Genomic DNA, 25469 nt, shown 5'->3' with positions numbered 1-25469 from the left:
TAAGACAGGGTAAGGAAAAACCAGACTCCTTTTATTTAACTTGGCACTCCTTTATTGAATACACTTCGGAAGATACGTTTATGCATCGTCCATCAATGGAAGCCTGGCGGATATGGAGACACTTATAAACGATGTAATGGCCTAACAGAAAGGAAACAGAATTTATTCACAATCATTTAGACTGCATATCAGTTTAGTCAGAGGTTGAGTGTCTGAGAGATTTTATTTTCTTTGTTAGCATTTGAATGCTTCTTTGTTTATTGTTGTTGAATAACTATTGCTTCTTAATTATACTGGTGTCTGATGTAAATGAGAAAATTCATGTCATATAAAGATACCTGTGAAGAAACAAAATAAAAAATAAAAAATCTATTAAAAAAAAAAATAGGAGCCACTGAAAAATTTCATTAAAAAGGCAGAGTGGGGGCACAACAATAGCCTCGTCTGAAACAGCCCCCAAAAGTCTGGTCACTCAAGACTTTCCCTGACTAAAGGTAGATTTTTCATGATCTCAATCACTCTATAATTACTTATGTGATTCTGAAAAAAACCAGCCTGTATGACACTTGAAGAGTTAAATATTAGAACTTTGTATTAGGTGCTAGAGTTAGACTTCCCCCCTTGGACATTCCTTTGCCCTGCCCTTCAGTTTCAGTTGTGTTCTCTATCCAGCCATCAATAAAGAAGCACGTTTGTTTGCCTGCAGTAAAAAGTAAGTTTGTTTATTCTGCAGTTTTGATAATGAATAGAACAGGAATGGGTGCTTATTGCTAAAGGGTGAAATAAAGAGAGCTCAAAATGATCTGAAACAATATATGTGCTAAGTTACCCTTTATTATTTTAAAGCATTCACTGTAATCATAGCAGCTATTTTTTCCTTCTTTTTCTTGAGTACTTGATGGCAAAGGATGTAAACAGTCCTAAATGTAAATGTCCTTCAAGTCGATTCTGACTTATGGCGAGCCTATGAATAGGGTTTTCATGAAGCTGAGAGGCAGTGACTGGCCCAAGGTCACCCAATGAGCTTCATGGCTATGTGGGGATTCGAACTCTGGTCTCCCAGGTTGTAGCCCAACACCTTAACCACTACACCACACTGCTGTGCACTGTATGGATAGCTAGCTGGCTGACCACATAAACTGTAACTCAGGCCTAATTTCTGATTTTCCTAATATGTGCAGCTGAGCATGATGCCTTTTCTGGTTTCTGTAAAGAACTCTCACCGGGGGGGTCAACTTCCAAGCCCAGGGCAATTGATCCTGGCCAGACACAACCTATGCCTCCCTTACCAGAGCTGAGTTAAACCAATGCCAACCCTGCAAGGTAGACAGATTGCCGCCACCCCCCCCCTTAAACCTGGTCACCCACTCAGGGCCAAGGGAAAAGTGCCAGAAATAGACCTGCCAAGGATTCCAAAAGACAAGAGGCAAAGATGCACTCTTTGACTTGGAGCCTTAAGGCAAAATACCTAATTATATGGTAGTCTGTGGCTAAATGGCCAAGGTGCTGGATTCAGAGCCAAATTTCCACTGCAATGAACACACACTGATAAATAAGAGGTAGCTTCATTAAAATATAAGTGCAAAAAATATAGCAGCAAAATAATTCCTTAAACCAAACACCCCAAGGGTTAGGTAAAATATAAAAATACAGAGAGTTCAAGGCACAAGAGAAAATAACAAGTCAGTCTAGCTTATTCTATACTCACCTATTGTAGGAAGAAAGGCAGAATAATTTCATTGTGTCACATCTCCCCAGAAATGTGTGGCCTGGATAGCAGAAGAAAGATGAACCCCAACATCAGGTAACACCAAGAAACATTGGGGAACGAAGACCCAGAATCTTAGCTCTACTTTTATTGGGGAAATCCCAGCAACAGCCAGGAATTAATTAGACAATCAGTGGGCTTTCTGATGATGAAATCTTCCAGAGGTTTTGCGTCTAACAGTCGTGCGCTTCTCCCAGGCCTGTGGCCCTAAGGTACCAGTCTGCAGCTGATAATCAGGTGTTTATTCACTGCCTAATTAATTGGATTCAGTTGTGGGAACTGACAGTCTCATGGCCTTCTAGAGGCCCTAATTCAGGTAAGATTCCCCCCCCCATTCCTTGCCACAGAACCATTTCAGTTAACAACCTTAACAAACCAGGCATTCTGGACAGTTTCTATACGGAAAAATCAATCCAGCAACCCAGTAAAAAAAAATTCCATTCACTTTCCATAATTAGTTTCCACTTACTTAGTTAGTCCTTTATGTAACAGCCACTTAAAAAGTTTTCCGTTGATTGTCCAACAGGAAGGAAAATTTAAAAGTTAGGAACAAGACGAGAAGGAGGGACTCTCAAGGAGGAGTTGACAAACACATCCTATAGTATTTATTTTCTCTTTGTCCTTCCTAAACTTGTAGTATGGACAAATTTGGTTTTCGGGTGGAATCTAAAACTGAGATATTTAATGCAGCATCATACCCAAGCTCAGAAACTCACTGTCATTACCATTAAGTAGTTCAGGTCACGAAGAAATGGAACACAGGGACAGACCACAGGTGAAAGAGGACTATAGCTATAGTCAAAGTCAAGCTTTTGAGTCTGGTATTCCTGGCGATCTCTCAACAAAGGGTGAGACAATTCAACAGATTAAAGTTCATTGATGTATGTTAACACACTTGCTGGACAGAGGAGGAGGAGGAAGGTCACTTCCTTTCCCTCCCCCTGGCCCTCATGTCTTCTCCACTAGTTGGGAGAATTGGCTGGCACTATGCGCCTCTCCCACTCAGATGCCCCACCTACAATTGTGGCTGCCCCACCTAACAAGGAAGGCTGGCTACAGGGCTGATCACAGGAGGAAAAAATATATATGCAACTGTATTTGTTTGTATAGATCATGAAAAACTATGTGTTAGGTCCAAACCCAACACGCAAGTCACCCTGTCAACCCCAACTCGCTTATTACACCCGGGAAGAGTGCGGAGTTGAGTGCAAATGAACCCACTATCAGAGATCAAGTAACACGAGACAAAAACCTTTGCAAAGGGGACCCAATACTTACAAGCCAAAGCAGGCCAGCATGGGAACCTCGTTTATTGGTGTTCAAGAGTTTATATAGGCTTACCCCGAAGTTTACAATATCGGGTTCACGTCATAAGATACAAAAGAAGCAATTGCCAACTGTCATAGCTTTGGGGCATATGTAAGGAGGTAAAGGGGTACAGGGGGAAGGACAAAGTGGAAACAGAAAGACTATCACTTAGACTCTATGTCTGCATATTTCGCATGTCCTTGAGATAAGCACTATGCAGGAACAGACAAAGGCAACTATTGAGGGGAGGCCCAGCTGCAACCGGGCACCCCCTAAACTGGAGACAGACATGATATTACTTTGCTTACATATCAAAGGAGTATTACAAGTCAAGGATATGAGGGGCATTGGAATAGCGTTTGACATTCCTATGCAAGGCACATTAGTAACTATAAGCAAGGCCATAAGCATAAATGTGATACAGAAATGCATAGTAGGGAAGTTTCCAGCTTAAACCAGCTTTTATTACGCGAGCCACTGGAATGTAGGTAAGGGTCAGGTCACCAGGAAATAAACCGACATTTTATATCAAAAGTCAAATAAAGGCCATTTTGGTTCTATTTCCCGTGAAACCCAAGCTGGTTTAGGTAGGACAAGTGAATTATAGTTTTGCCAGCACTGGGGGGTTTCAATTTATCCCTAACATATGCAATGCTTTAAAAGAAATGGGGGTGCCACAGCATCTGATTGTCCTGATGCACAACCTGTACTCTGCACATAAGGCTACTGTAAAGACAGAATATGGAGAAACTGACTGGTTCCCCATCGGAAAGGGTGTGAGACGGGGGTGTATTTTATCACCCTATTTATTTAATCTGTACGCAGAACATATCATACAGAAAACAGGATTGGACCAAGATGAAGGAGTGTGAAAACTGGAGGGAGAAATATCAATAATTTAAGATATGCAGACAATACAATACTACTAGCAGAAACCAGTCATGATTTGAAACGAATGCTGATGAAAGTTAAAGAGGAAAGCACAAAAGCAGAACTACAGCTGAACGTCAAAAAGACTAAAGTAATGACAATAGAAGATTTATGTAACTTTACAGTTGACAATGAGGACATTGAACTTGTCAAGGATTATCAATACCTCGGCACAGTCATTAACCAAAATGGAGACAATAGTCAAGAAATCAGAAGAAGGCTAGGACTGGGTAGGGCAGCTGTGAGAGAACTAGAAAAGGTCCTCAAATGCAAAGATGTATCACTGAACGCTAAAGTCAGGATCATTCAGACCATGGTATTCCCGATCTTTAGGTACGGATGTGAAAGTTGGACAGTGAAAAAAGCAGATAAGAGAAAAATCAACTCGTTTGAAATGTGGTGTTGGAGGAGAGCTTTGTGGATACCATGGACTGTGAAAAAGACAAATAATTGGATGTTAGAACAAATTAAACCAGAGCTATCACTAGATGCTAAAATGATGAAACTGAGGTTATCATACATTGGACACATAATGAGAAGACATGATTCACTAGAAAAGACAATAATGCTGGGAAAAACAGAAGGGAGTAGAAAAAAAGGAAGGCCCAACAAGAGATGGATTGATTCCATAAAGGAAGCCACAGACCTGAACTTACAAGATCTGAACAGGGTGGTTCATGACAGATGCTCTTGGAGGTTGCTGATTCATAGGGTTGCCATAAGTCACAGTCGACTTGGAGGCACATAACAACAACAAATTTGTTTGTAGTGCGATCAAGAAATACTTCCATATAAAGAGAAACCCTGGCTCTGCAATATCTTTTTTCAAAATGGAAGTTCTTGCTTTCTGCACTTGCTGAGTAAGTTTGTACAAAGCTATTGTCTCCCAAATTGTATCAATCCAGGATATTTAGAAAGTGGCTTGGGAGACTTCCAGCAGGATTTCACCTTCCTTGCTGCATACAATTGTTTAGGAAGCAATTTGGACCAATTTTCTTTCCTATCAACACTTGAGAGACGCTCCTTAAGAAAAAGCAAAGGGTAGACTCTCCTGACAGAATAGCACATCAGAATAAGTCCATCTCTTAACGCTTTAGGTGGCAGTTCCTTGCTTTAGGATTAGAATTTTCATGTGCTGTGAGAATGGGAATTGTTAAGTAAACACTTAACTGCATTCTGAATTTGGAAGGGTCGCAGATGAAAGTCATGTGCTCTTCCAGAACTACAGCAAATTTTGATAATGGCTTTGTTGACAGATTTATTTATTTATTTATTTATTTATTAAATTTATATACCGCCCGACTAGCGATAGCTCTCTGGGCGGTGAACATAAAATAGATGTCTTTAAAAGCTCACCAGTTTCCAAAGGAGGACATATACATTAGTTTTATACGTTACTTGGGAGTGACTGTGATGATGACATCTAATATCTGAGTAACATGAGCAGTCTATCTGTGGTAGGAAATAAAGCTTCTATCTTATTTGCAACATTATGAGTGGGTAAATGGAATTATACCAATGTCAAGGCTGATTCACACATTAGCTAGGCGCAAAACTGGCTTTATAACAGAGTGTATGCTCAACTAGGAGACATAGCCATGTCCACTTTATACATTTATTAGGGACATAAGATGTATTGACTGTACAAGTTACCGTACTGTTCAGGAAAAGTCTCTTAATTTCTTTGCCATCCTCTCACAAAATGACATAATTGTTCATTTAAGTACTGGTGTGAATAGAATCAAGTCTGATATACTGTAGGATATCATTTAAGGAAATAAGGTTAAATTATATCACAAAACCATAGACAGAAACACAGTACTGCATATAATTTCAAAACTATTTACATTTGTTATAGCTGGATGGCTATAAGGACCCTTAGGTAAACGAACTTCTCACTTCAGAGAAAACTCTTGACAGCCAATTGTCAAAGTAACTTTCCACTGAAAAGCAGCCCTATCAGAGGAGGGCTGCATTCCATTGTGTTATCATTTTAAGTGCTTCACAGTAATTATGGTCTAACTCCCCTGAGCTTATGTCAGAGCAGTATTTATGAACTTTCTCAATCAATATTGGGGGGGGCAGATGTCCTTTTTATTGTGCATTCTTTATTATTTATGCTCATGATGGTATTGAGGCAGTTATATGTGATCCCATTTGCATCTGCAAAAGTTTCAGGGTGGACATACCTGCTTCGTTTCCATTTGGTGCATGTCTCCTAACTTCCTGCTGACAACCTGTAACTTTTTATAACACAAATGTTTGGGGGAGGGGTGTCCTGCTTTTGTTCTGCTGTAGTGCAAGAGTGCCCCTCCAGATGACAATAATGCAGTAATACTGGGGAGGCATCACAGAACACCTAATAAAATGGAATGATATGTGGACGGTCTAGTATAAATCCACCACTAATGCACTAGTATTGTGTCCATAGCACGTTGCAGATTACACCTACAAAAAGAAAATCATTCTGGAATGCCCTATAGTTTCCAAAATGTCTCTGCCGCTATGTGTGTTATTCTGTTGGCCTGTGAGAATTTTCTTTTGGTTTCTCCTGCCCACTGCATACCCCCTGACACCACCCATGCTGGAAAGCTGCTTGGAAATTCAACCACTTCTTCACACAAACACTCCCATGGACAAGAGAGGGGTTTAGGAGTGCTTCTAATGGGAGCATACTATTGTAAACAGGTTGTTCAGATATTGCAAAGAGGTCATTTGGAACAGGTTTTTCTAACTTATTGGACTTTCCGTGGGCCAACAACCTTGTGTGGATGCTGCAAAAAACTGTATGCATGAGGAGCATCCATCCCATAATAAACACCAGTTTGGAAGCACCCTAGATCTCAATAGGGGAGAACAACCGCATAGAACGTTTGCTTGAATTGAACAATTGACCCAAACAAAGAACATTCTTACCAACCAAAAGGTTGCATGTTTGGGTGGTCAGTCTGGTCATGTAGTTCATGGCAATAAACAGGAGTTTCATCAAGAGTAAGCAGTTAATGTTTAGACCGCCTCTGCATGCCCTACAAAGAACCTTTAGGTATCTGGTCTGCGGGGCTCTGACTGCGCATGCGTGGAATCTTGTTTTACCATTTTGAGACAGACAAGAACTACTTGGCGAAATGGCATTTGATTTGGTGTACAGCATTCGACACTAGAGAAGTGGTTCGCAAACTTTTCTCCCTCACAGACCACTTAGTTATTTTCCTGCTTGTTGTAGCAATTGTAATGTGCTGTACCAGATGTGGTGTGATTTTTAATTGTATTTTTATTTTATTTATGTATAAATATATTTGTACTCTGCTATTTTTTTTAAATCAAATCAGTTTACAACAAATAAAAAAACCCATAACGCAAAACCCATTTAAAAAGCAAAGCTCAACTAGAATTCAGACTGTAACACAATAGAATACTCTAGAAGAAATAGAAGAAGCTATACAAATACAAACAAAAATCAATATGAATATGTAACACAGTGGATGTGCCGTCTCGCATCTTCAACCACAAATCCATAGACATGCCGTGGACCCCTGAAGGAAGCTTGTGGGCCACATTTTGGGAACCCCTGTACAGCAACACTTTGCAAAATTTACACTAAAAAAACTCCAAACATAATTGTGGAATTATTTATTTATTTATTTATTACATTTGTATACTGCCCCATAGCCGAAGCTCTCTGGGCGGTTCACAACAAATAATGGCACTGACATCTGCAGAATAGTCTCCAGTGGACCGCAGGAGTGTCTCAGTTTGCACAAGATAAAACAGTGGGAGGTGAAATATATTCTAGCAAAATTCTAGGTTGTTCTATGTTTTTAATTGACCATGCCCACCTTGCCTTAAATAAAGTGGTTTAAACATAGCAGGCTGAAAACGTGCATCCTCTTTCTTCCAACAGCTAGAGTCATTGCTGAAGTAGCAACATATTGGAATCAGTCTGATTTTACATCAAACTGCAGTTTCAGATTCAACTGTTAATGCACCCAAAATAGAAATAGAACATAACCTCCAATTTGAAATGCAAAAGGCTGTCTTCACCATCATATGACATTGACCAATAAAAAGGCTTTGAAATTAATAAAAATAAATTTGACACAGATTTCTAGGATGAATAATGAGGGAAATAAAATTTTCTAGTTTAGATTCTCTGTAGAAACATTGGTAACACAGGAAAGAAGCAAAGTAAGAAGAACACCAACAAACATACAAAAATATAATTCTCTATCTTTGGAGATGGCAAGTGTTGCCACCACTCACCATATGCTCAGAGGCACATGTTACCAAATTCTTCCAAGCTACACAGCAAGTGGATTGGACTGTGAAAGACCAACCCAAATTGTGTTTGCATTTTGACAAATTTGTAGGGCAGTCCAATATCTCAGAGAGGAGGTCAGGTCTCCTGCTCCCCTGGTGCATTCACTATAGCTGCGCAATTTCCCTGCTTTTTAAAGTTTGATAGAAATATCTCTTGGCTATAGGTATGTTCTTAAACCGCAAGGTTTTTTGCCTATTAGTGAATTTACTCAGCCCTTACTATACCCACCAGGTTTACAGGCAAGCCTCACTCCCCTGTGCCTCTTTCTATCCTTTCTTCAGATCACAGCTATGGGTTTGCTTCCTTAACCTGCTACTGTAGTCTGGGGTAATATCACTGCCACTGTTTGATACTGTTTCACAACCCTTGTTTATATTTATATCAATCCTTTTACGTGTTATAGTAGCTGGCCAAGCCAAGTGGTCAGGTGTATCTTGAACCAAGGTAATGTATTAAAAAACAGATTTGAATATGGATAAGAATAGTTTGTGCTTGCGTTCTTCAGCTTGTGGTTCCAAATAAATGTTTTTTACTCCTGGATGACGTACACTCCTTACATGGCTCTATTAACACCAATAATAATGTCCTGCTTAACTACCCACACTACAACCACTCTTCCTACCTTCTTCCTACCAAGTCAAATCCCTGTCTCTTTACAAACTCTTCCCTATCTCTTTCTTCAAAAGTCCAGCTCTATCTACCTTTCAACTGCCAAACACTCAAATACAAAACTCTCAACCCCCACTCAACCAATCACAAAACAGGCTGCACCAACATTCTCATTCATTCCCACCTCCCAACACTCACCACTTACCTTAATCATTCTAATAAAACCCATTTACCATAACTAAAATAATATAAACGCATACATCATTTTAACATAAAAACGTGGAACACCCAATCACATACCCTAAACTAGCAGGAGAATGGAAAAGAAAAACACATTGGTGGAAGCTGTTACTACCAGATGGCTAGAAATGGCAACTACAGGATGGCCAAGGGTAACAGAAGAATTAAACAGCATGTAGAACAGGAGTAGGTAATATGGTGCCCTCCTGATGTGGTAGAATAGAACTCCCATCATCCAGGGCCATGCTGGCTGAGGCTGATGGGAGCTACAGTCACTTCGTTGTCTACCTCTGATGTAGAACAGCAGCATAACTTCACTGGGGGCATTTTCTTAGTGTGATACCTCATATGTGAACAACCATTATGTTACACTTTCTATTCAGAGTATGTACTCTTGGAACATAGGTGGAGAATCTTAAAGCTGATCTACATGTTATATGATTCTTGCTTTTTAAAAAGCATGGTGAAATTAGCCACGTTTATTTTTTTGGGGGGGAAGCAGCTCCTGGACCCCCATCCGCGATTTGGATTGGGGCCTGCACCAATTTTCTGCCAAAACCCACCCCCGGCCAGTGCTTATTGCCCTGTTTATTGCAAGTGGCACCTTCAGGACAAATTGTGTGCATGTGTGTGCGCGTGTATGTTGTATGTGTCTGCAGCAAGCTGATGTGGGGCCTTGATCCAGATCAGGAGCATGTTCTGGAAGCGTTGGCTTTTTTCTCAAAATAAGTGGCCAGTTGAATTTTTTTAAAAAATGAGAATGACATAATGTGTAGTTTAACTCCTAGATTTAAAGATGAGAATATGCAGATATTCCCCAGTCTCTTCTGATATTGATAGTGGAGGATATCTGAGGACAAATTCAAGGTGCACAGCATGCCAGCACATGCAAAATCAAAAATCAAATATATCCATGTCTTACAAATGCATATGTATGCACACACACAGTCTGTGTAATATCATGCATCTCAGTTTTAGAAACTGTAGCATCCAACCTTGGGGAAGCAATTTGGCCCCCAGGCACCCTCTCAGACCCAAGGGGATGGCCCAGTAAAAGCACTACTAGAACTCTGAACTGGGACTGCATACCTCATAGACCCAGTTTGTAAAAATGTGATAATGTTACTTTGTCTGCATGTTGCTTATTGACCCCTCTGAGGGTAGCAGGACAATTAATGCGTGTCCCTCCCCTCAGCCAAAACAGACCCCATCACAGATATTTCATAACCAACTGCTCATCAAGAGATTATGCTGGCATGCAGTTGCCCTTGGTCACCTTTTCCTCTCTAAATGAACTGCTTGCTTATGTGAATCAAGGAAAATAGGAATGCCTGTTGGGACTGAAGAGAAGAATTTCTGAAAAACCAAAACAGAACCTTGCTGCTCCCTTAACATTATGCGTTTCCACTTTTCCACTGTCTTGGACTTCAGCTCATCATCCAAGGAAACTCACAAGAAAACAATTTCAGAAGAAAATAATTTAAATTAGAGAATGGAAGACTTCCTTCCAAAATTACAAAAACAAAATCAAGGGAACACCAAATTAGCCTTGCAGGAAGCCCCAGATCCCACTTTGTTCACACACACACACAAAATCAATCTGCATCCTCTTCAGGAGTCTCTTGCTAATGGCTGGTTTCCCTTCGTTTTCCTAACAGGCATTCGCCGAACAGAAAGAGATAAAGGCACCCTGTATGAGCTGACATTCAAGGGAGATAAAGAATATGAATTCAAGCGAATTGTCCTATTCAGACCATTTGGCCCCATCATGAAAGTTAAGAATGAAAACCTCAATATGGCCCACACCCTTATTAATGTCATTGTTCCTCTGGCTAAAAGGGCCAGCAAGTTTCGGCAATTCATGCAGAATTTCAGGTTGGTACTGTTGCATGCTCCCCACCCCACTGAGCAGTGAGATGTTCCAGTGGCAGTGCAACTCAGGCTTGCAGGTTTGGGAGGAGAGAATATTAGAGACTTTGCTTTATTTACAAATGTACAAGCAGAGCATAAGCAAAAGTAAGGCAGTAGATTTTTATTATTATTGTGTATACTTTTATTAAGCTTTTCAGATTTTAGAACACTGATCCCATAGCTCAGTGGAAGAGCAGATCTTTGCATGCAAATGGTCCCAGGTTCAATATCTGGCATCCTGCCTGAGACCCTAGAGAGCCCCTGCCACTGTGGCCCATATTGAACTAGGCTGGCAGACCAATGGTGTGACTCAGGATAAGGCTGACTGTTGTCTAGGACAAGGGTGGGGCTGGGGAATCTTTTTCAGTCTGAAGGCTTCATTCCCTCCTGGACAACTTTCCCAGGGCCACACACCGGAAGTAGTGGAACCAGAGGTAAAAGTGGATGGAGCAAATAAAGTGAATTTCACCTTTGTATAGTTTCTACAGACACTCACACACCCCTTTCTGCCCTCCATTCAGACAAGCAAGAGGAATTCAAGAACAAATGCCAGGGAGGCAAAGACACACAGGGTGTGAATCAGAGCCAGTGAGAGGTGTTGCCTGGGGAGAGTTCTGAGGGCCATATACTGTAGAGAGGCTTGGCCTTGAGCCCGAGGTTCGCTGCTACTCGTCTAGGATAAGACTTGGACATGAATCCATGTAGACCAGCCTTCCCGAACCTGGTCCCCCCGATGACATGTTGTTACTATTTATTTATTTCTTACATTTATATCCCACCTTTCTTCCAAGGACCTCAAGGTGGTGTACATGGTTTTCCCCTCCCTATTTGATCCTCACAACCCTATGAGGTAGGTTAGGCTGAGAGGCACTGACTGGCCCAAGGTCACCCAGCGAGCTTCATTTTTTTTTGGACTACAACTCCCATCAGCCCCAGCCTTCCTGGTCAATGGTTAAGGAAAATGGGAGCTGTAGTCCAAAACATCTGGAGGGCACCAGATGGAGGAAGGGTGGTGTAGTAGGTAGCATAAATGGAAGAGTAAGTGACACTAACTGCAATAGGCTGCATGTTCAAATGCAGAGATGACAGTGAGGTCTTTAGTCCATTGACAGGTTGAAAGGAGGAAATGGGCCTTTCCAGTCTTTGAGAGTCTTTTCGCTAAAATGAGAGCCCATGGAATCCTCTCACCATCTGACAGACTCCAAAGTACAGAAATATAGATCAAATGTGTATGGACCTCAGCAAACTTCAGCAAGACTTTTAGGACAAAATTGATATGAATAGAGCCCTCCATCCAAAAAGAAGGCCCACATAACATGTAATAGAGGTATAGACTCATTTTCATACATAAGTAGCACCACAGAGAGTTCAAGCACTGACCCAGACAAGTGGTCTCTCCCTCACCACATCAGAGAAAATTCAACCCAGCTCTAGTTGAAATCTCCCAAGTTCATAGAATCATAGAATAGTAGAGTTGGAAGGTGCCTATAAGGCCGCTGAGTTCAATGCCCGGCTCAGTGCAGGAATCCAACTTAAAGCATACCCGACAGGTGCCTGTCCAGCTGCCTTTTGAATGTCTCCAGGGTTGGAAAGCCCACCACCTCCCTAGATAATTGGTTCCATTGTTGTACTCCTCTAACAGTTATGAAGTTTTTCCTGATGTTCAGTTGAAAGCTCGCTTCCTATAACTGAGCCCATTCTGTGTGCTGCACTCTGGGATGATTGAGAAGAGATCCTGGCCCACCTCTGTGTGTGGCAACCTTTCATGTACTTGAAGAGTGCTATCATATCTCCCCTCAGTCTTCTCTTCTCCAGGCTAAACAGGCCCAGTTCTTTCAGTCTCTCCTCATAGGGTTTTGTTTCTAGTCCTCTAATCATCCTTGTTGTCCTTCTCCAAACCCGTTCCAGTTTGTCTGCATCTTTCTTAAACTGTGGTGTCCAGAAATGGGCATAGTACACAAGATGAGGCCTAACCAGTGCCAAATAGAGGGGAACTAACACTTCATGCAATTTGGGAACTACACTTTTGTTAATGCAGCCTAAAAGCATTTGCCTTTTGTACAGCCACATCACACTGTTGACTCATATTCAGCTTGTGATCAACAACAATCCCAAGATCCTTCTCACATGTCGTATTGCTGAACCAAGTATCCCCATCTTATAACTGTGCATTTGGTTTCTTTTACCTAGGTGTGTAACTTCTTACTTATCTCTGTTAAATTTCATTCAGTTGTTTTCTACCCTGTGCTCCAGCCTATCATGATCACTTGAGCACGGTGCATGGTGAAAATCTGACAAACCACATGGAGCTGCTGTCCTCACAAACTTAGTATATGGACCTATGCCCACAAAGAATTTATGAGTGGCCACCAAATAAGCTATTCCATGTATGAATCACAGCACAACATCAAATGATTACACTGTATTTAAATCTGTTAGGCAGTGACTATGGAAATTCATTGAGGATTTTCTGAACTAACCGTTCCTTTATGGGGGACGTTAAACAGAACACAGAAATCCCCAGCATTCTGGGTGGGTAATAACCAGGCAGCAAAGTTTTCCCAGTTGTTACAGCATAAAAGCAGATGTATGTCATCCTGCCCCAGAATTATTAGAGAAGGCTAGGTGGGGTCTCCAGGCATTTGGCTAGTACAGACACTGTGCTTGCTGTCTCCAGTTACTGTGGAAAAATCCCAGAATCCAATTTTAACAATTTGCATCCAGGGAAGCACGTGCATGTAAATGCACACACATGGGCACTACATGCCAGAGCACTCTCACCCTTCCATATCTCCTACTATTTATTTATTTATTCATTGTCCCTCGTCATGAAGGGTCCCAGGGCTGGTTGCACACATAAAAACAATTAACACACAATATAATAAATTAAAACAAAAGCTAATATCCATATCAAACCAGTAGCAGGAGTCCCCAACTGCAAATGGGCAGTGCTAATCAAGGCCTTTGTTCAGCCGGCATCAAAATCCCTATCATATATATCAGCCAGCTGCAATCCTGATGGAAGGGAATTCCATAGCTGGGATGCTACAACAGAAAAGGCTCTTGCTTTGAATCACCATCTGATGACCTCAGTAAAGCCTCCATTGCTGATTTCAGAGCCTGAGCAAGTTGATTTAGGGAGAGGTAGCTCCGTCAAGGATCTGGGTCCCAAGTTATTCAGGGGTTTGTATGTCAAAGATCAGTACTTTGAATTGGGTTTAGTGGCATACAGGTGATCCACCTATACAGAATGTTAGGGCTGTCGAATGCATTTTGACTACAGCTACTCTGTAATAAGTATGGCCAGATCAATTGCAAGATTAAAAACATTATATTAAAATGTTCTTTGGGTGTTGTTGTTTTTTAAAGGAAGTGGTTATGATCAGTTTACTAACAGATCTAAGTTCAAAAGCCAGAGCAGGACAGGCTATTGCAGGGAGAGTAAATGAATACAGACTACCGCCAGCAGGCTGGAGATAATTTTTGGTAGTGTGCAATAGTGGGAGAGTGGAAGTTCAGGTGTGAGCATATAGTGGTTACAATTATGCAAGTGTGTGTTTGTTTTCTTCTGCGACAACTTGGAAGGAAGGAGTCTGATCCATTTACTTCTCTTCCAGAGAAATGGGCATACAACAAGACAGAAAAATTCACCTCACAATAGTTTACTTTGGGAAAGAACAAATGAGTGAAGTCAAAGGAATCCTTGAAAACGCATCCAGGTGAGTATAATGCCATTCTTTCATCAGTAATCAAAGGAAAAATATTTATTGGACTACCTTTCCCTTCTCTTTTCATTAGTGGTAAAAAAAAAATTAAAAAGAGGTGCTGGGGCTCATGCTGATCTGGAAGCTGTGTGGTTGTTTGGGCTAGAAGTCTGCTTTGTAATAGAGCTGGCTGTGGTTTATCAGTGGGAGAGGAAACCACGCTGCAGTGTCCACATGCTCAGTGGCACGTTTCATTATCTCATGTTGCCCAAACAATAGGTTCTGAAGCTGGGTACCAGAGCCAGTCTTGGAGGTGGGTGGGTAGGAGGCCCATGTGGCCTGGGCCTTAAGCTCAAAGGGACTCTCAAATTTAGATACTTCTTGTTTTTTGGCATTTGACAAATTTCACAATTTATTTTTATGCACCTCAGCCAAAATGTGACACACTCTCTCAGCTTAGAGCCACAGACTTAAGCAAATAAGAGATGTGATTCAGTAAAAGACTTTGTTGTTGTTGTTGCTAACGGACATACATTTTGTCATATTAGGGAGTTAAAAATCTTCATAAATATTAATGAAAATATATCAGTTCTGATGGGGCTCTCTAGACCTCAGAGACAGCCTGCTGAGTACTGTGAGTCCTGGATCAAATTAAGCCTTCTGTGAGGAAGTGCTATCGCTGAAGAGAGATGATGATGATGATGATGATGATGATGATGGTAAAAACAACTAGCTAAACTCCTTTCAGAATTTGTCCTGCACTGCCTAGCACAGGGGTGGCGAACCTTTTTGAGAGGTGTGCCCAAATTTGCAATAATATTCTAAAAAATTCTCTCGCATGCCCATGGTAATTTTGAGCAGCAGATTATCATTTATTAATATATTTGTATTTCACAATTTTTTATGGTGAAAGAGAACAAAATGCTTGAAAGCATTCTTAAAGAAGTCTGTTTACGCAACCAATAACTTCTGAATTGTTTAAAATGGGACAGCTTTAGGAATTACATGTTATTCATAACTAATAATTCACAAGAAGTAAAATTAATTAATTAGTAACAATAATAATGGACCTTTTTAAGGAAAAAGGAGGAGTCCTGTTGCTTATTGAGGTATTAATTGTTTTACTATTAACAAAAGTATAACAAAGAATTTGTTGTGCAAGACCTTCAAGTCAGCTTTAACCGAGTGGCCTGAATTTGCTTGTATGTGATTGAATCCTCTCTGAACATAGTGACCCCTCTGGAAGCACCCTAGCAGCCACAATAAATCTGTTTAGTCTTTAAAATGCCACAAGGCGGTTATTTTTTCATTGTGGTGAACGCCCTTATTTTGTTCAGAGCTGATAACTCTTTGTGTTTTTTAAGACAAAAGTGGCAAGAGCCAAATAAAACTTGTGTCATTCCTCCTTATAGATCAGCTAACTTCAAGAATTATACCTTCATCCAGCTGAACGAAGAGTTCTCAAGAGGGAAAGGCCTGGACGTGGGTGCACGGTTTTGGAAAGGAAGCAATGTTGTTCTCTTTTTCTGTGATGTAGATATATACTTCACAGCAGAATTCCTCAACACATGCAGACTGAACACACAACCAGGTACAACTGTCCTTAGATTTAGACCTTGGTCCATTTCAATAACATATAGGCAAAGCAATCCCATGGCCCCTGCTACACACATGCAGGGGCAAGTGCCCCCCAAACCAGGAGCTTGATCCCCATTTGGTATATTTTGCCCATCTAGAAACATACTTTGCCCTTTCTGTGTCCCCCCCCAAATCTTTTTTCCGGTGCCGTTGCTGATTGATAGCCTTATCTTCTGTGCGTCTGTCTAATCCTCTTTTAAAGCCATACAAGTTGGTGGCCTTCACTATATCTTGTGGTAGCAAAAGTTATAGTTTTAAGTATGTGCTGTGTAAAAAGTACTTACTTTTGTCTGTCCAGAATCTTCCAACATTCACTTTTTTTCTAAACTAAAAAGCCCCCAAAGTTGTAACTTTCCTCATAAGGGAGTTGCTCCAAGCCCTTAGTCATTTTGGTACCCTTTTTTCTGGTACATTTTCTAGCTCTAGAATATCATTTGGAGATGTGGTGATCGAACACAGTATTCTAAGTATGGTCCCATCACAGATTTGTACAATGGCATTATGAAAGTTTCAAACCCTTTCCTAATGATACCTAATATGGAAATCACATTTTTCAGAACTACTGCATACTAGGCTGACATCTTCATCGAGTTATCCACCACGGTTAATTTTATTGTTAAGATGATGCAAACATTTTCAACTCACTGTCTTTTTTAGGGAAAAGGGTATTTTATCCAGTTCTTTTCAGCCAGTATAACCCAAGCCTAATTTATGGACACCATGATTCCATTCCACCTCTAGAACAGCAGTTGGTAAGTAAATAACTTTATGTAATGTGTTTTAAAACTGTATTTAAAAAAATACTTATAAAAGTTATCCTGTCCGAACCTCGGTATTATTCCAGCCTTGTAGTCGATCCCAAACTCGAAAAAAGTCATCATGTCCCAATTAGGAAACAAAGAATCATGGGATAGTTTGGGATGAGAAAGGTATCTTAGAGACAAATCCTAAACCTCAGCCCATCTCCACTTTTCAAAATATTGTTGCGCACCTCCCCCAATCGGTGAGATTTTGGGGGTCCCTGCACTTCTCAAGGGTTTGGTTTCCTTTGGGAAGAAGGTCAGCAGAGACTGCGATGTCTTTATGAAATATGGTTTATTTATTTACACACATTCCAACCTGCGCTCAAGGATGGAGGGGTTCAATGCATCAGCAGTCCAATATCCAGCTTTTCCATCCGGGTTGCAGGAGGCACCCCAAAGGCCATGGTGCAGAGAGCCAGTCTCTCTGCCTTCCAGTCCCCAGCAATTCTCTAGACACACTAAAACTACAAGCGCAACTTCTGCTAGCTGCCACAAGTGGGGGGGACGCTCTCCTGCAGAGTTTAAATGACAAAAGGGGTCTTCCTGGCCCATTCTCCGTTGCTAGGCAACTGATCGGCCCATTATCTTACCTGGCCAATCTATTTGGTTAACAAAAGACTCATTTGACCAGCAGAGAGTTCCTCATTCCAAGGCACAGGATTCCAAATCAGAGGCTGGAAAGGTGACCCACAGGAATCATCCATCCCAACCCCCATGCTCATAACAATATTAACAGTGGCCACTACATTTGAGGACTGGTCATAAGCCAATATATCACCATAGCCTCCCCAAACTGCAATGTGGGGATAATAGCAATGGGCTGTGTTTGCACTGGCAGAACAATTTTTTTAATATTTAAAAGCTCAACAAGTACACTTTTCATATAAAATAAGACCCGAGTCAAAAGTCCATGAACTTGAGCATTTGTTTCAACTTTTTCTGATAGTCAGGCAGCTTAGCAAATAGATGGGGATGTTCCGGACAAAAGCTCCAAATTTTTCCTGCGTGCTACCCATTGCTGTAGCTTTTCATTTTTGATAAGAACCACTTCCTCTAGATACATCGTAACAGCCATCTTGACAATTCATGTAAAACCTTTTATCTACCAATAACTCGGCTTCTAAGCCACTTACGATCACAATCTTGGTGTCTACATATACATTTGCTAGGCCAAGGAATACAACTATACCATTTAGAAAAGCAGGAGATAATTATTTGGTCAAAAATAAAATAAGCAGATCAATTATTATGAGACCTCGTCAAATGTCTTCCATCGATTTCCAGGAGGATACTTTCCTGGACACTGAAGGAGCACACAGAGATGAAGCCAAGGAGGCATCGATTCCAGTACTGGGATACAATTCTTAACATGGAACCTCTGGGCCTCATCTTCATCAGATCACACCATGAGGGGAATTTTCCTCTGTATGTAGAAAGCCTGAAGCCCTTGGTTCCATGGTTCTTCACTCTCAACCACCACAGTTATTCATGGTAAATCCCAATACACATCCGAGACATGGAGAATCTACCAGCACCCATTCTCAAAGAGTTCGAGGAACACAGTCACTGAGTCATCCACAAAACCAACAGATTCTCGACCATCCCAATTGACCAAGCCCATTAACAAATCAATGGTCAAGGGTTCTAGAGGTATAGTCAGACTGACCAAGAATCCTTCAGCCTTCAGGAAATTGATGGTTTCAGGGCCTGAACAAGCAACGTTACTGAAGGAGTTTGAAGGCAACTACCTCCCGAAAAAAACAGACTCATAGTGTGGCTATCATCATGAAGAGGGATTTTCCGCACAGAGAAAGTTTAAGGAACAGGCTTTGAGTCTATGTCAGGTCATGAATGAGCTTGGAAACCTTTCATGAAAGACAGTTATGAGTTATTGGGTTTAGACACATAGAATATTTTGTATGAATCTTGCATAGCCTAGGAAAGGATCAGTAGAACAAATACTGCAAAGAAGTGATAACTGATCACACAGGCTCCATTCTTGAGCCAATTAAGAAGGATGCCCTTCCTCTCTTAAGTTGTCCACAGGCAGAAGCCAAAACAAGCAGGAAATATCTCCTTACTTAAGAGAGATGTTTATCTGTTCTCTCAGCCACACATCATGATGCAGCACAGGAGGAGAACCATCCTTTCCCCCCTTCGCTATCTGATGGTGGAAAATTGTGCTTAGGAAAGAAATCTAATCTGCTGAACATTCTGGCCAAAGAGACCCAGAATGATCCTCCTGATTCCATTGACACGTGTTTGGTATATGTAAGACCTTTACATGTCAACACATCAATGCTACCTATGAAGACCTGCGTAGGGAGAAATCCCTGGCTCTCCCTGTCTTCCACAGTTTCATGGGATGTGGTACACAACTGCTTTCTTTGGATGGTCAGCATGGAAGGTATGGAATTGCTATCACAATGTGACATGTGCCTTTACCTAGATGGCACTCCATCCTTATACAAAAGTAGAGGTTGATGCTCAACATTTTGAGCTGCTGTAACGCTTCACTGTTATCCTGTATGATGAGGCCAGTGTCCTGGAACATGTGAATGAATCCAGAAAGGCGCTGTTTTGCAGAAGGGGAAGACAATGCCCTTCCCCCAACCCAGGATGCACTTTTGCAGTACTCAACATGGGTTGCGTATCAGGCTGGAATGTGCTGCACCAGTGAGTAGAATGAACAACATGCACCTAGTCCAGAAGGTTGGGGCTGGACTCTCAGTGGGGATAGCCAGTCATGGGTTCCTGTATGGAACATGTTAGCTGTTGCCTCCAAAGCCTGCGGTGAACTAGTCAAATGTAGCTGCAAGAGTTGAAGTGGATGTGGCGTTAGGTGCTCATGCAGAAAGCCTAGCTGGAAGTGCACAGAACTCTACCATTGTCACTGTGAGAAGTAAGACAAGTATGCACTGAATGTGCTGTGGTGTGTGATGATAATGTACTGTCACATTTACAGTTTATATACTGTAGTTACGACAGTATTTTCAATGATTATGTTAATTAACAGTACTCTTATTTTGTTCTTGTAACTTTTATGTAGTTTAATTTTTGTGTTAATAAAAAACCATCTGCTGCTTTTCTAAATGGTATAGTTGTATTCCTTGACCCAGAAAGTGTATATTTAGACACCAAGATGGTGATCCTAAGTGGCTTAGAAGCTGAAGTATTGGTAGATATCGGTTTTTACAAGAATTTTCAAGATGGCCGCCATAATGTGTCTGGAGGAAGTGTAAAATGAAAAGCTACGGCAATGGGTAGCATGAAGGGGAAAAATGGCACTTTTGTCTGGAACATCCACATCCATCTCAAATCAGGTCTTAAGCTGCCTGACTTTGGGGGGAGTGGGGGAACAACATGCTATTATATGTATTTTTTATCTGGAAGCCGCCATGAGTTCCAGTTTTGGAAAAATGGCGGGGTATAAATAAAGACAATAATAATAATACTGCCCAATCACAGCTACACTAAAATCCTGGATTTCTCCATGTTTTCCTGTGGTTATTCCTGTGACTTGTGCCCTGGCTGGGACAGGACAAAAATGTGTCAAGTGGGACGAATGAGTCTTGTTTCCATATAATGGGATTGTCAGTCTAGTTTTTAATCAATCTATGTTGGTCAGATGAAAGACAAGCAAGGATGAGATAAAGGAGTATTAACTGACTGCAGTTAAAAACAACAGTCACACATTAATAAGATATCTCTATGTAAGAGGTGCATGCACACCTACACAGATAAATGTGCCTTTGTTTCTTCCAGGTTATAAAAAAAGAGACAGGGTTTTGGAGAGACTTTGGATTTGGAATGACTTGCCAGTACCGCTCTGATTATATCAATATTGGTAAGAATTTGAGATTCTATTAAATTTGCTCAAGGTTGGTTCTCTCCATGCCAAATTCCTGTAACCTTTTTTGGTGCACTTGAACCATTCTGGAATTATTATTTTAAAAAAAGAAAAGAAAAAAGAAAAACAAATCAACTCATTTCCAAATCTGATCCAAGAGTCTCTGGAAATGAAGAAACATCTCGACTGTCAGCAGAAATAATTTCTCACAATTGCAGCCCAGCTGAAAAACTTTGCCCAATCTATAGGTTCTTTCTCATCGGCTCCCGCTCCACAGTTTTCTATGTATTGTAATCATATTAACATTTCCTTTTATTTCTAGGAGGATTTGATCTTGACATTAAAGGGTGGGGAGGAGAGGATGTACATCTATACCGTAAATACCTTCACAGCAACCTCATTGTGATCAGGACACCTGTCCGGGGCCTTTTTCACCTCTGGCATGAAAAGCACTGCCTGGATGAGCTGACCCCAGAGCAGTACAAAATGTGCATCCAGTCCAAAGCCATGAATGAAGCCTCTCATGGTCAGCTTGGGATGCTGGTCTTCAGACGGGAGATTGAGGCTCATCAGCACAAACAGAAAGCAAGCAATAAGACTTGAAGCCAAAAAGTGTCTTACTCAAAGATTAATAAGAAGAACCTCAAAGTCAGACTTAGAAGGACGTTCTAAAAACTCGCACTCTGGGGAGATGAAATGCCCCTCTTTGTTATTATTTGCAGAGGTCTTGATACCACCTTAGCCTTTTCTCTAACTTTCTTAAGTACCACCCTGCAGGTACACTGCAGGCATGGAGAACAGCTTCCTGTTTGATTATCTGATGTACAAACAAGATGGTTTTCCAATTTTGATTGATCTATGATGAGAGCGTACAAAGCTTTACATTTTATCAAATGGATAGCCAGGTGCTTATAAACTATGTAAATTGAATGAAATCTTTGGAAGATCTTTATAGAGAGTGGAGACCAGAGTACCCCATAACGTTCAAATAAGGTTACTGATGATAGTCCTGAGCCAGCTGTATCTGTTCTCTGTTGTGTTTGTTACTAATGGTCCTGGATAGGGATGCATACCCACATCTGGGCCACACACACTCATCCAGTTCAATGGGGAATTATTAGATAAGCACCATAATGCAATCTGTGTGATCCAGATCAGCTGCCCGTATCAGTCTCTCTTGCTAGATTGCAGCATTTACAGGTTTATTTTCAGGCTCTTCAAAGAAGGTAAAGAACTTCTACAGTCTGTAAACAGTGCTGTTAAGACACACCTGTGGTGAAGCTTCAAAAACCCAATACACTCAAAATAAAACCACATATCCAAGTTTAAGCTAGAGAGAAAGGGCAGTTCACTTTATACAGAGGAGAGTCAGAAGATAAGGATTTCTAGCAGCTAATGGCGTATAGAGCCCAAGCCATTACCAGTGATAATCAGATACACAAAATGATATCTTTTAAACTGCTGTGGATTCACTAAATATAATACAGTAGCTTGTCCATGAGTGCTCTAGAATATCATTTTTGCTTGTCCTAACAATGCACTTTTGGTTTCATGCCCCTTTGCGCATATTTTAACATAAAGAGTTGCTGAGAAGCAGCACAATTTAACATGATTGCTAAGACATTTTGCGAATGGATTCAACTTTATCAAATGGATTCGTAAGTAAACCCAAGTGTATTTTTGTCCAGCACCAATTTTGCCTTTGACTGAACCACATACAGCTGAGAGATATTAAGGAGAGATGAATATAACACAAACATTTGGAATTTTTGGTTCCCAAAAGACAATAAATGGATACCAAATGCAAGCTGAATTTATGGAGAAATTCCAGAAATGAAAGACCACCTATTCTGTTCATAACCAAAATATTTGCATGCAATATATAGCATCTCTTTCACTGCACAAGGGTTTGCAAAGTCATTCCCTCCCCCCCCCATGTGCTTTACAAGGAAAATACAGCATTCCCAACCTCATGTTTTCCTTGCAAAACAAATTCAGGGGCACTCATTGGGGGCAGTTTGGGGGCAGGAGGATGCCTAACCCTTCCCCTGCCTACCAGTTCTCCACAGCAGCACCCTAGCCATTTATACTTGTTTCCCCCACAGCTGGACTCCAAAACTGAAAGCAAGCCTAGATGAGGAAAAAGAGGTTCAGGGTGTGTGCGTGTTGGTGGGGAAGGATTTGCAGAAGAGTCAGACAGGTTGGAGAGGGGTTAAGCAAGCTGCCCACTAACTCTCCACAAAAACTGTTAAATTGTTTTTATATTGTTTTAAATTTTAAAATTGTGTTTTAAATTGTATATTTGTTTTAATATTTTTTTATTGCTGTAAACCGCCCAGAGCTTTGGCTATGGGGCGGTATACAAGTGCAATAAATAAATAAATAAAAATATTAATTCAGCCCCCATTGATTCATTTGTTATCTTACAAAAAGTACAATTATAAAGGTAGCATATAGCTCTGCTTGGAAATGGAGAAATGTAGTGAATCTGTCATATTGGTATCTTGATAGTTATGGAGGATAAGGCTATTGTTAGGTCCAAACCCAACACGCAAGCCACCCTGTCTCCCCAACTCGCTTATTACACCCGGGAAGAGTGCGGAGCTGAGTGCAAATGAACCCACTATCAGAGATCAAATAACACGAAACAAAGCCTTTGCAAAGGGGACCCAATACTTACAAGCCGAAGCAGGCGAGCATGGGAACCTCGTTTATTGGTGTTCAAGGGTTTATATAGGCTTACCCCGAAGTTTACAATATCAGGTTCACGTCATAAAATACAAAAGAAGCAATTGCTAACTGTCATAGCTTTGGGGCATGTAAGGAGGTAAAGGGGTACAGGGGGAAGGACAAAGTGGAAACATCAAGACTATCTCTTAGACTCTATGTCTGCATATTTCGCATGTCCTTGAGATAAGCACTATGCAGGAGCAGACAAAGGCAACTATTGAGGGGAGGCCCAGCTGCAACCGGGCGCCCCCTAAACTGGAGACAGACATGATATTACTTTGCTTACATATCAAAGGAGTTTTACAAGTCAAGGTTTGTGGGACATTGGAACAGCGTTTGACATTCCTATGCAAGGCACATTAGTAACAATAAGCAAGGTTATAAGCATAAATGTGATACAGAAATGCATAGTAGGGACATGTCCAGCTTAAACCGGCTTTTATTATGCGAGCCACTGGAATGTAGGTAAGGGTCAGGTCACCAGGAAATAAACCAACATTTTATATCAAAAGTCAAATAAAGGCCACTTTGGTTCTATTTCCCATAAAGCCCAAGCTGGTTTAGATAGGACAAGTGAACTATAGTTTTACAAGCACTGGGGATTTCAATTTAACCCCAACAGTCCCCCCTTTCAGCCCTGAGAGACTAACTAGTCTCTCAGGTAGCTGTATTACCTTGCTTGGGTTGCCAAATCGGTCTCAAAGCCATTTCCATGTAAGTTGGTTGCGGTTTTCGGAAAAATGACAGTGTGAGCTTGTTTATACAGACTGAGGCCAATTGCATCAAATTTGGAATAGCAGATTGAGGCTTTCGGGAAAATGAAGAAATCAGCCTATGCAGGCAGGCGGAAGCAAGCTGGATTAAATTTGGGATGCATTGTATACAGCAACAAACAGCTATTAATAATACTATAACTATTACAACATAAAACACAATCTTGCGTCAGTCTGCTCAACTTCCTTTTCAGTACATCAACCAAGGAACTGTCAAGTATGACTGGACCTTTTGATACTACTAGAATGGCCCGTTTGCTTGGTTTTGGTCCCTAAAACTAAACTCAGAGACCTATAGACATTAACTGAATAACATTAGAAATACATTGCAAGTAACAACATCCAGTAATAATAATAATAAAAAAACCTATTACTATAATCACATAAAACAATATCTTCTGCCAGCTAGACCAAAATTCACAGAGCCACCAAGGGCCAGCAGGCATTTGGCGACCCATTAAGCCCCATAGGAAAAGAACAAGTCAGTGACCAAAGGAAAATCAAATGCAACAAATGCTACCATCTCAACAGTAATATTACCTTACCCACTGTTTTATGTCCCATTCTTCAAAGTCCAATTGCCATTTTCAAGTGGGTATATCACATGTATTGGTCACACAGACCTCACCTCTTACTAAACCGCTTATCACCCAGCCCTCCTCTACCTCCTTTAAGCTGTAGCAGGAAGCAAAGGAGACTGTACTCCTTAAGTAACAAAGGGAACTCCCACTTATCCATGTGGTGAAGTGTGTGTTCCTTGTTTTGGTTGTCCCTGTCTCCTGTAACGTCCAGGCCAGTGGGGGGGTCTCAATATAAGAAGACCCCCTATGTCTGTATATATTTTCCGATATGTGTGCTTCTAGTCAAGAAAAAAGGAAAACTAATGC

The 25469-nt window shown here is 41.0% G+C and overlaps 1 protein-coding gene across 2 annotated transcripts in view; it reads left to right on the top strand.

Moving 5' to 3' along the window:
- CSGALNACT1 (chondroitin sulfate N-acetylgalactosaminyltransferase 1) overlaps positions 1-23033 on the top strand; it is a 53720-nt gene extending 30687 nt beyond the window's left edge. For both annotated transcript variants that reach the window (XM_061589699.1, XM_061589700.1), the window contains exons 3-8: positions 10832-11048; positions 14702-14803; positions 16201-16379; positions 17084-17178; positions 20995-21076; positions 21402-23033. In XM_061589699.1, coding sequence (XP_061445683.1) covers positions 10832-11048; positions 14702-14803; positions 16201-16379; positions 17084-17178; positions 20995-21076; positions 21402-21682 — 956 coding nt within the window. In that variant the 3' untranslated portion in view covers positions 21683-23033. The remainder of the gene's footprint in view (positions 1-10831; positions 11049-14701; positions 14804-16200; positions 16380-17083; positions 17179-20994; positions 21077-21401) is intronic.
- The last annotated feature ends 2436 nt before the right edge of the window (positions 23034-25469 follow it).

Source organism: Rhineura floridana, chromosome 11, assembly GCF_030035675.1.
Source record: "Rhineura floridana isolate rRhiFlo1 chromosome 11, rRhiFlo1.hap2, whole genome shotgun sequence".
Lineage (NCBI taxonomy): Eukaryota > Metazoa > Chordata > Lepidosauria > Squamata > Rhineuridae > Rhineura > Rhineura floridana.
This window is presented reverse-complemented; position numbering and strand designations above follow the sequence as displayed.